The 10,725-nt window shown below is 44.1% G+C and overlaps 1 protein-coding gene across 5 annotated transcripts in view; it reads left to right on the top strand.

Moving 5' to 3' along the window:
* The window catches only part of LOC105455966 (gamma-aminobutyric acid receptor subunit beta), a 70,736-nt gene extending 60,813 nt beyond the window's left edge, over positions 1-9,923 (top strand). For 3 of the 5 annotated variants that reach the window (XM_011699699.1, XM_011699703.1, XM_011699701.1), the window contains 5 exons: positions 4,154-4,291; positions 5,582-5,866; positions 6,519-6,667; positions 8,446-8,605; positions 9,173-9,923. In XM_011699699.1, the coding sequence (XP_011698001.1) occupies positions 4,154-4,291; positions 5,582-5,866; positions 6,519-6,667; positions 8,446-8,605; positions 9,173-9,318 (878 nt within the window). In that variant the 3' untranslated portion in view covers positions 9,319-9,923. The remainder of the gene's footprint in view (positions 1-4,153; positions 4,292-5,581; positions 5,867-6,518; positions 6,668-8,445; positions 8,606-9,172) is intronic. The other 2 variants (XM_011699700.1, XM_011699702.1) reach the window with 1 other exon arrangement.
* The last annotated feature ends 802 nt before the right edge of the window (positions 9,924-10,725 follow it).

Raw genomic sequence — 10,725 nt, 5'->3', positions numbered from 1 at the left:
CCCGCCCCCCGAACCTGAAGGGCCTCCGACATATAGCACTGAGCCTCGTGTCCGGGGACGCAAGTAAGGGCCGACGACGGCCAGCCCCGAAGGAGGCTAAATCCAGAAACGACGTGTCGACAATGGTCCGACCGAATTAAAACGCATTGTGCATCTAGCCCAGCGCATGTAAGAAAGAAAATATACTGCAACATTACCCATGGCGTACCACGCTGTGGTCACGTTATCGGTATGCCCATGAATTTGCTTGTAACCTGATATTTTTATCTGCGACTTGTTCCGGTATATATACATCCCTACCTCCCGACTCTCCCTCGAGCAACTTTTGTACGTATTGTAGAGCAATAGATATTATCTAATATAGTTCAGCGACGGCATGTGTCGGCATGATTATTTAATTTTGGTCTATCTCAGAACAAGATAAAAAATAAGTAAGTGATATATTTTAAAGATATATTATATAGTTCCTGTAAGTTACTTTTTTCCTTTTTTTCGTAATGACAACATTTTACTTGTCTTTTCAGAAATTTTTAGAAAGGTTGGAAACTATCTACAGTAAAAATAACATTAAAAAATATTAAAATTTTGCATTAGTATTAATTGCTTGACAAATAAATCGCACTTTTCGGAAATACACTCTAGATTATTACATTACGTAAAAGTAAAAGTACCATCACAGGAACGCAATCCTTCTCGTTGCATATACACACCTGGGTAACTGAATCCTAATTCGAATATTCGGTCTCGATAATATTCAAGGATAACGTTTGAATTTTAACGGAAGGGGACGGTAAAGCCGGTATGGAAATTCGCGTTTCTCGCAAAACACGGAGCATGGAGAATGGAGCATGTAGCATGGAGCATGTAGCACAATAAGTGAAATATACGGCGTAAAGCATGTAGCACATATATGTAAATCTAAATATGTAAACCTAATCCCCTTTCCCCTCCCTTCCCCGAGCCTGTAACTGTCACTGTAGCATGCCGAGCGCAAAACTCTATTTTTTTTCTTTCTGCTTCTCCATATCTACTTATACACTCTCCACTTTTCGTCTTAAAACTAAACTTGCTGCCACTACCATAGTCCTCGGTATTTTGCTAATGTTGCCGCAGTCTTCCTCCCTGCAGTATTCAACAGTCACCGTCACAATCCGGCCCCCCCCCCTTTTCCCCGTTCTCTTCCAACCTTTTTACCTCTCGTGATGCTTAATGTTGCCCCCAATCCAGAGAACCTCTTTATTAAAACTTTATAAAAATATTAATTTCCTGCGCTGCACTTAACTATTGCGACGACCATCGGCAAAAATAACGAATGAACGAATGAACAAACGCACAAAGTATTTTTGCAATTTTTTTTCTTTTTAGGCGTGATCATTATTGCTCTTGAATGCGATTTTCTCATTTCGTAATTTTTTTAGGTTTGTTTGCAAGTATAATGAGCACTTACAATAATAAATGCAATTAAAGATGAAAAAGAGACTAAATATGCAATATAGCTTATAAGATATTATAAAATACATTCGAGATAAAACGTCAGCATCACTATTCTCTCATTAATAGTACGAAAAATACTTTTTATGTTGAACGCGGCAAATGAACAAAACTTGATGTTTTCAGAGCTTTGGACCGTTAGTATTGAACACGCCTGCAAATCGTAACGTCATTATCGAAATCGTGATTTTGCGCCACGCCGCATGCAGCTGTGCTCGCCGCGCCGTGCGGAATTGCGGCGTAGTACCGAACGCGATAAAACGGGACGGCATTCAAAATCGGATTCCAAAAACAAAAGCAATTAATCTGGCATATTCGGAGGCGTACCGCTTAATCCATGTTTGGCCGATGCTCGCGCAATGTAGCCGCCACCGCGACGGAATGCCACTTTGGTGCCTGGAATGCGGTGTAACGATCGTAATCACCTAAGATTCAGTTACGGAGGAATGTTTCTCGGTGCGGTATGTACGCGCTGGAGGCCGCGCGGAGGAATTAGAGAATAAATAGGCGCGAATTATGATCGATAATCGTTAAAATCCCGATAGTCGTTCAATCCCGATCGCGGGATATACATTGGTAGGAATGAACAATAGATGAGTCGCCAAGTCAGCATGCTACATTTATCTCACAAATGCAAAAAAGAATATCATGACTGATTGATAACAATCCCCGCGTGGCCTTAGACGTAATAACCGCAAACTCAATTTTGAAAATATCATAGACGCTTCAGTAGGCATTATTTTGTAAATGGGAGATAAATATAAATCAATAAAAAATTAAAAGTTCTTCATATAAAATAAAATATAAGATATATAAAGCCGAAATTTATGAGATAAAATTATCTCTATTTATCATAAATCTAACTTTGATATAAGAAAAAATTTAGAAATCATGACGACTCTCCTTTTTTGTATAACAACTGTGATATTAATCCTATGGAAAAATTTTTTACGAATATGTTAAGATTACAATGCCTATCTCGATGACGTTTATGATATAGCGGCACGGAGGGCATCCTAAATCGATTCCGCGCGAGAAGAAATTTATGCGACAGAATTGGATCGTGGATGCAACAACGGGAACCGCTTTAGGTTGCCCGCGCGATAACTTTGCTTCTAATTACTGTACTCCCCGAGGAACCCGCCCTTCCGTCCCAAACCGAACACTACCTCAGTGTCTAATTATTGTATGTTAGAGCGAAGATATTTGTGTTCTTGTTCTCCCGGCAGTTGGATACACAATGCGCGATATTCGGTACAAATGGAACTCCGGCCCACACTCGGTCGGCATCTCGAGCGAGGTGGAACTACCACAGTTTCGCGTGCTCGGTCACAGGCAACGACAGACAACCATACACCTATCTACAGGTAGATATTCCCCTCTTATTCGTTTTTCCTTCTAAACTTGCTCCAGAAGTTCGTGTGGATAATATATGTATGTACATACATTATGTAGAAATGTCGATTTTATATAATATTATGACGAATCATAATTGATAACGCTATCAGAGCGAGATGGCAAAGTTTTTTGGTCCCAAGAATATGTGGGAATGTGCACCGTATTCACACGGGCGATCACGGCTTGTCCAGTTCTCCATGCGTGTGTGTGCGTGCGTGCGTGCGTGCGTGCGTGCGTGCGTGTGATGGGTGCGTGTGCGTGCGTGTGCGTGCGTGAGAGAGAGAGAGAGAGAGAGAGAGAGAGAGAGTGTGTGTGTGTGTGTGTGTGTAGTATGCATATATAACTGGACAAGTCATGTGTGTGATATATACATATATAATATGAATCCTTCTTATCCGCATCGATATGCACCGATCACTGTGTTGTCTTCGCGAACACATTTAATTATGTAAGAATGAGCTTACTCAGTGGGACAACGCAGTCCTACGGCCATTCATTTCGACTGATCGACTCATCGGTTTTTATCTACATTACGGAAGACGCAGACGGTAGTTGAGTCGCGCATATCCATCGTTCCCAGATTTAGTTCCCTCCTCACTGTAGATGGACGTTGTACTATTTTTGTTATTACTATCTGTCATTATGTATCAATACTGATCTACAGAAAAAAAAACTTAAAACATTTGAGCTGCAGAGTTTTAAATTTAAATTTCGTCTCAATGCGCGGATAATGGGTTTTCTCATCTCTGCAATAGATACGTATTCTCAAGCATATAAGTTGCTAATGGATTTCAGGAATAGTATTACGTTCACCCTTTGGCCCAACATCCACCATCCACAACCACCATCAAAACAATAATCGACACAACGAACTCGTAAATATGGATGATTCGCGCCTTCCGCTTCTCGATCGTACCTAACCATCGAGAAGATCGTCCATTATAATCTCTCATTACACGCCAGATATTCCGCCCACATGCTCCTTTAAAGTCAATTTAATTTGGGCTCTCGATAGCTCTCTTCGCAAGGGTATCCCTCATAGAGAAAGACAGAGAGTAAGATAAACTGAGAGAGACAGATAGATAGAAAGAAAGAAAGGAACGAAAATTGTAAACAGAGAGAAAGGGGAAAAAGTGAAAGAGAGCGGAACTCGTAAGGTTTGATGGGGGTGCGAGGTAAGTGGAGGCCCCCTCGGAGCTGAAATGCGTTTGAGGGCTTCCGCGAAGGTACGTATCAACCGCGGGGGGTCTCTCTATTTTTTCAGTCGGATACACGATGAGGGACATCCGGTACAAGTGGAACGAGGGCCCGAACAGCGTCGGGGTCAGCAACGAGGTCTCCCTGCCTCAGTTCAAGGTCCTCGGTCATCGTCAACGTGCCATGGAGATTAGTCTTACCACCGGTAACGTATAAACACAACCCCACCCCCCACCACCAACAAATAATTGTTCAACCCTCGCTTTTAACGGCATGGGTAAGGTGGAGAGACACGTGAGCGCTATCCGATGTCCGCAGGCGCAATTGTCGCTCGTAAGAAAAACCGTCGTAATCCTGTGTACCTTACTTTACGTAAAGCCGTCGATCGATCTCTCTCTTTCTCGCGATCTCGCGCGTCATATTGTCCCGTCGAATAGCGGAGCTGGCTGGCGGATTAAACGGGATCGCCGACTTGAACAGCTCTAATGTTCGGCAGCAGTCAGGTTTCTCGAGAAATCATCATTACAACTCTCCATTCTTGGTTTGAATGAAGCCTTGGGTAATCGAAATTGTCTTCACATATCGAAATTATCTCACTGCCGTCATAAGATTTCAACGTCAGTTTCCACGTCAGTTTCTCATAAGCAAGCTCGATTCCGTATGATATTCAGCGATGTAACATATACTCCAGCTGATGACGATTTTAGCACTTACGATTTTTCTCACAAACATTAAATCTTTCACCCTTCGATATATTTGTATTGCTCTCTGATTACATCGCAGGTAACAATTAAATGCTGTACGATCATCCTAATAACAAAACTAATATCTTTCTTCTCGATATATCTTTTCGTGACAATGGTATGCAAGAGATGAATTGTCGCCAATTCGTTAAAACGGAAGAAAGGCCGCTGTGGGATGCAAATTGCAACAAGGACAACTCGATTTTCCATTCTAATCGATTCCTCATTTTTCTCCTTATGTAACTACATCTCGAACCTCTCAATCGGCGCACAATACACGCCGATATATCTCACTGTAACGTGCATGCATGCATATCTCCACTGACAGACCTATACAACACGAGCACGAGAAGAGTCGCGCATCAACGATGGGAATTTCACTTAACATCCAGCCAGCTCTGGCGCGCCGTATTTCCGGCCAATGCAAGGAATAGAGAGAGAGAGAGCTATTCGTGAACAATGAAACCGCTTTTCCTGGCAAAGGCCAGTGACGGAACGGGAGATCGAGCAGGAAGAACGGAGATCGAAGGGAGAAGAGCACACAACGGACGAATGAGAAGCGGGAGAGACAGAAAAAAGAGAAAAGAGGGAGAAAAAGAGAAAGAGAGAGAGAGATACAAGGAAAGAGAAAGCGAGAAAGAGAGAGAGATAAACGAACAGTGAGGAGGAAGGACAGTGAGCACGGGAGATAAAGAGACATTAAATAGCGCCTCTCCGTCTCCCTGTCCTGACCTTCGATCTTTTAATCGTAGGGAATTACTCGCGGCTGGCCTGCGAGATCCAGTTCGTACGGTCGATGGGCTACTACCTGATCCAGATCTACATACCCTCAGGGCTGATTGTCATAATATCGTGGGTGAGCTTTTGGCTAAACCGAAACGCGACCCCCGCTCGGGTGGCCCTCGGAGTAACCACTGTGCTCACTATGACGACCCTAATGTCCTCGACGAACGCGGCGCTACCAAAGATCTCCTACGTCAAGTCCATCGACGTCTATCTGGGCACCTGCTTCGTCATGGTCTTTGCCTCGTTGCTCGGTGAGTGCGATCGTGTACTCTTCCGTGCCTTTACGTCGCTGCCATTAAGCTTTCCATCCTGCGTCCTCTCATATACTCCGTATAGCTCGGAGCCGTGCCGTTCCAGTAGCGAGCTCGTAGAGTATCGTAGACGGATACTTGTGCAGGGCTCACGTGACAAATGCAAGGGACCCATTTTCCTCGAAATCGTTACTTGTCGTCGACGACGTAAATGTTCGTCGGTCCGAACCTTCGTTCCGCGATGGAACGGCGTCTCGGAAATCGCTATCGCGAAGCAAACCGCGAAAGAGAGGAAAGGCCAATGCGAGTGAGAGATTTGTTCCCGCGGATTTTGTTCGATCGATTAGTTGCACGGTTTGACACATATATTGTTGCGTTTTCACAACTGCGATTGCGAGTACCTCATTGCATATACGACACCATGGTACTTCGCCGTCGCGGTGCATGATCGGGGGTTTCCAGGGAAATGGCTTTCTTCCATCTGCACGTGAGCTCTACACAAGTACCGGGAGCGCAAGCATGAGTGAGATTCTCGACGGATGGAAGTGGGCCCCGTGAACCGGGCTTTCCCGCCCGGATCTTACAGTGGCAGACGTGTCATGGCATTGAATGGTTACGTGTTTTCATTCCTGTGGATTCTTATTCTTCGCAGAGTACGCCACGGTGGGCTACATGGCGAAGAGGATTCAGATGCGGAAGAATCGGTTCCAAAAGATTGCCGAGAGTATGAAGGCCGCGAGCGAAAATCCAGGACCGCCGCGCGTGCCCGGCGATCATGGCGATCATGCGCCTAAGCAAACTGTGAGTAACGACGGCCAAGTTTGTCGTCGTACCCGAATTTCTTTCTTCCATGCAGAATGTCGTTTTGTCACCGCGTACGACCAGGAGATCCAGACGTACTAGCGTTCCCCTGGACGATTTTACACGCTTTTTTTCAGCGAGTAGACGATCGGCTCTGTCAAGATATCCAGATGTCCCGATCGTGGCACGATTTACAGATTTATGCATATAATCGTAGCACTTATTTTATAACTTTTTGGCTCCCGAGAGCTGTGTGATATTATATAAACATACGCATACAACAAATATCATATGTTTTGCCTACGTCAACGATGAAGGAAGTCTCAATTAAAAAGAATTTTTAAATGACGAACTTTTAAACAATATATATAATATTTAATCATATGGTAATCGCTACATTAAAAATTAAATTTAATAGAAGACAATAAACGAAATCAATAATAGACAGCAGTAAACGAATATTAGAGCTAATCAAGCTATTCTCTCACAAGGGCAGGCTCAACAGGACGAAGCCGAGCATTATCCTTAATCCGACTCAGCACGTATCATCGCGCAAAATATAAATATCCACTCTATTCCCTTCCCCTCCCCCTTAAAAAAAGAACTAAAAACAGCAGGCTCGACACACGAAAGGTCAAAAGCTAAAAGGTTCTGCGAAATGAATTTCCCATTCGGCCGCGCAACGCGCCGGACAACGTGCTTCATGCCAACACGGACACGACGCACTATAAATTTTCTTTTAATCTTGGGTATTGTAGACCCCTTTCTCCCCCTCCTTCCTCTCTTCTGAAAACAGAAAATATTAAAAGACCGGAAAAGAAAGAGAACAATGTGGGAGGACGGAAAGAAGTGAGTAAACGAGCGACAGAGATGAACGGGACGGACGACGAAGGACGGTCGTAAAACGTCGGATAAGAGAATGAGACATTTTAATTAATTATTATTACAAAGTTAATTATTCATGTTATCCAGCGGTAAATGCCTAATGACGTTACGTGAATCTTTTAATTACATGCTTGATAATTACACTTCTTTCAAGATATTTATAGCTGCTTTTTTTCAAAATATGAAAAGGATAGCAAAATCAAATTTAGCATCTTTCATTATCTTAATATTATTCTTTCAAATGCAATTATTAACAATAAAATTTATTCAATAATGAAAATAGTGAATTATCAAAAATATTTTACAATCTTACTTCCTGAAGCTCATTTAATATCTTTGCATTACTATTAACTTCAAAAAAGTCAAAATTAAATTAATATGCAAATTTTATTTTATTGTATATAAAATAAAAAAATAAGTCACTTATAATGCGACCACAGATTGTGTATCAGAGCAACTAATAATAATAATAAAATAATAATTCTCCCGCATCTTATCCCGACAGTATCTATATCAATTAGCATCACATACACCAGCTTTTAATTGAATTTTCACCAATCCGTTTTGCTTGAGCACGAGCAATCGCACCGCGCGTTTCTACGAACCGCGGTTCTTTTACCGAGAGACTTTTCCTATTTTATACTTAAAACGTTAAATCGAATAAACTATAACAGACGCGAGTCGCACCAGCGACATAAAAGCAGGTGAGTCTCTCGAATCGCTCCGATAACTACGTAAAAATCGGACGTCTTACCGCGTTGAACAATCAAAAAATACACTGCTCAGTCCTCGGTGTCGCATGCTAATCCGACAAAAGTACGGGGTAAACCTCGGGTGAGGGACACCCCACGGCAAACTGCCGTGTCTCTTGTAAGTGGTCCCATGTTGTCCAGGAGGTGCGGTTCAAGGTGCACGACCCAAAGGCACATAGCAAAGGTGGGACGCTCGAGAACACCATAAATGGTCGCGCCGATGAAGAATCGGCAGGTGCGCCGCAACATATTATTCATCCTAGCAAGGACATCACCAAGCTCTACGGTATGAGTAGACCATGTACGCACATTTATATCACTATTTTACCCCCCGCCTGGCAAGCTATCAAACAATATTCGGTTCTTAGCTTGGCAGGCTGTCTATTTCAACGAGCTTCTGAACGGTGCATAATAAACGTTACTGTACGGTTCAACCGTCAGCGAGCTCGGAAGGCCACCGGCGTGGTGTCATCATCGGGTAAAGGGCCTGACAAGGCCGTCAATTGTGCAATATGGATAGCGAGTATTTTGAACTTCGCCAAGACTATGCAATATTCATGGCCGATGATACCACGCGCCTGCGCTCGGCCATTGTATTATACATATATATATATGTATATATATATTTTCTCTCTACGCTTGAAACACCGTCCGAAAACGCTTGTCACTAATCATCTCATAAAAAGCTTTTTGCATTTTAAGAAACATTTGTACAACATATTTTCAAGCATTACGATGCACTATTAGACGCTTTTTATACCCTCGTCAGGGTAAACGGCACCGCGCGAACTCGGAAGCTCACTGAAATTCTTTCCCCCTATATCTCAAGCGTCGCAACTATTCTAAGTCGCTAACGTTTTTTAAATAGGCATAACGCCGTCGGACATCGACAAATACTCCCGCATCGTATTCCCCGTATGTTTCGTTTGCTTCAATCTGATGTACTGGATCATTTACCTCCACATCAGCGACGTGGTCGCGGATGACCTCGTGCTGCTCGAGGAGGCGAAGTAAACGACGACGTCGCAGTGCTCCGAATCGAGAAGGAAGAAGGGCAAAAGAATGCACAGAGACGAGCATTCTTACAGGACGAGGGCCGCTTCGCGAAAGGAGGAGACGAGAACGGTTCGAGAGGAGGATAAATCGAGACGCGCTCGGTGACTACTTCGGGGCGGGAGTAGTAAAAGCGAGTAGAGTAAAAGCGAACGACATCCGAGACAGCTCCGTACCAGCTCGCAGACCAGAGAGGTGCTCTCAAAACATGCGCTTTAGCTCCGTCTCGAGAGCGCGCGGTAACCACTTCTCTACTGGAAGTAGTAGCGGACTGAATGCGGGCGGCCGCGCGGTTGCCTAGACGCGGAGTAGGACTACTTCGCGATCACCGGCAAGTAGAAACGGACGAACGACTCTCAGACGCCGCGCCGCATCGCTCCGGCCGGCGTGGCTTTACCAAATGCGCGCCCCCCCACTACTTGCGCGGCGTGGTGGCTACCGCAATTTCTATCGGGCAATCTCTACAGGCTCTCGTTCGTCAATCAGCGATCGGGCACGCGTGTGCCTTGGCTATCGTCGCTGTCCACGAGGCGTCTTCGTTAAAAAGACTCAAAAAATATATATATATATTATATACATAAATATACATATATATATATATATATATAGGTATGTCGCGCGAATAGAAATATATATGTCGCGACGCAAGCGGAACAGTAAGCAGGAGCTCAATCGCGAAGGCGAATCCACGAGCATACATACCATAAAACATTGCCAGTCTAGGTCTCTAGTTCTTAAACGGAGAAAATACCTTCGATATAAACACTTGTCAATTTAGCCACCATTACATAGTAACGTTAACTAAACGCTAAGAACAACACCGAGAACTCGTCGGTTTGAAGCGGCGATTCAATCGAGAGCAGCTTGAGGACGGAAAAATATAGGATTATCGACGTTCGTCGAGGTCGAGGATGAATCGTCGCTCTGACGCCGTCAACAGCCCTGTTCGCGCGCAGAGGAAACGTAGCGGAAATCGCATGGTGGCATGTGTGCGCGCGTGTATGCGAGTGAACGAGAGAGAGAGAGAGAGAGAGAGAAAGAGCGGGAACGAATGAACGCGAGTATTAATGTATGAGTGAAAGCGCGCGCGTGAAACGAAGAAACGGCGGGAAAGTTCACATTCCGAACGAAGATAAACAATGTACTATCGGAGACTGGTGCGACTTATTATCTAAGTAAGTACAGTAAGTATATGTATATTAACATATATATACGCGCGCGCGTACGCGGCCACGTTAGGTACGCGCGTGCATGCATATATTAGACACGTGCGTGCACACGTGCGTACGCACAGGACGCGTACAGACGTATCGATCAGCATTCTACGCGAGATCGGCAAAGACAAGACGGCGGAAGGAGCGGAAGCGG

This window comes from Wasmannia auropunctata, unplaced genomic scaffold (assembly GCF_000956235.1).
Source record: "Wasmannia auropunctata unplaced genomic scaffold, wasmannia.A_1.0 LD335828.1, whole genome shotgun sequence".
NCBI classification, from domain to species: Eukaryota; Metazoa; Arthropoda; class Insecta; order Hymenoptera; family Formicidae; genus Wasmannia; species Wasmannia auropunctata.
Note: the sequence above shows the minus strand (reverse complement) of the source record. Positions and strands in the feature narration are given on the sequence as shown.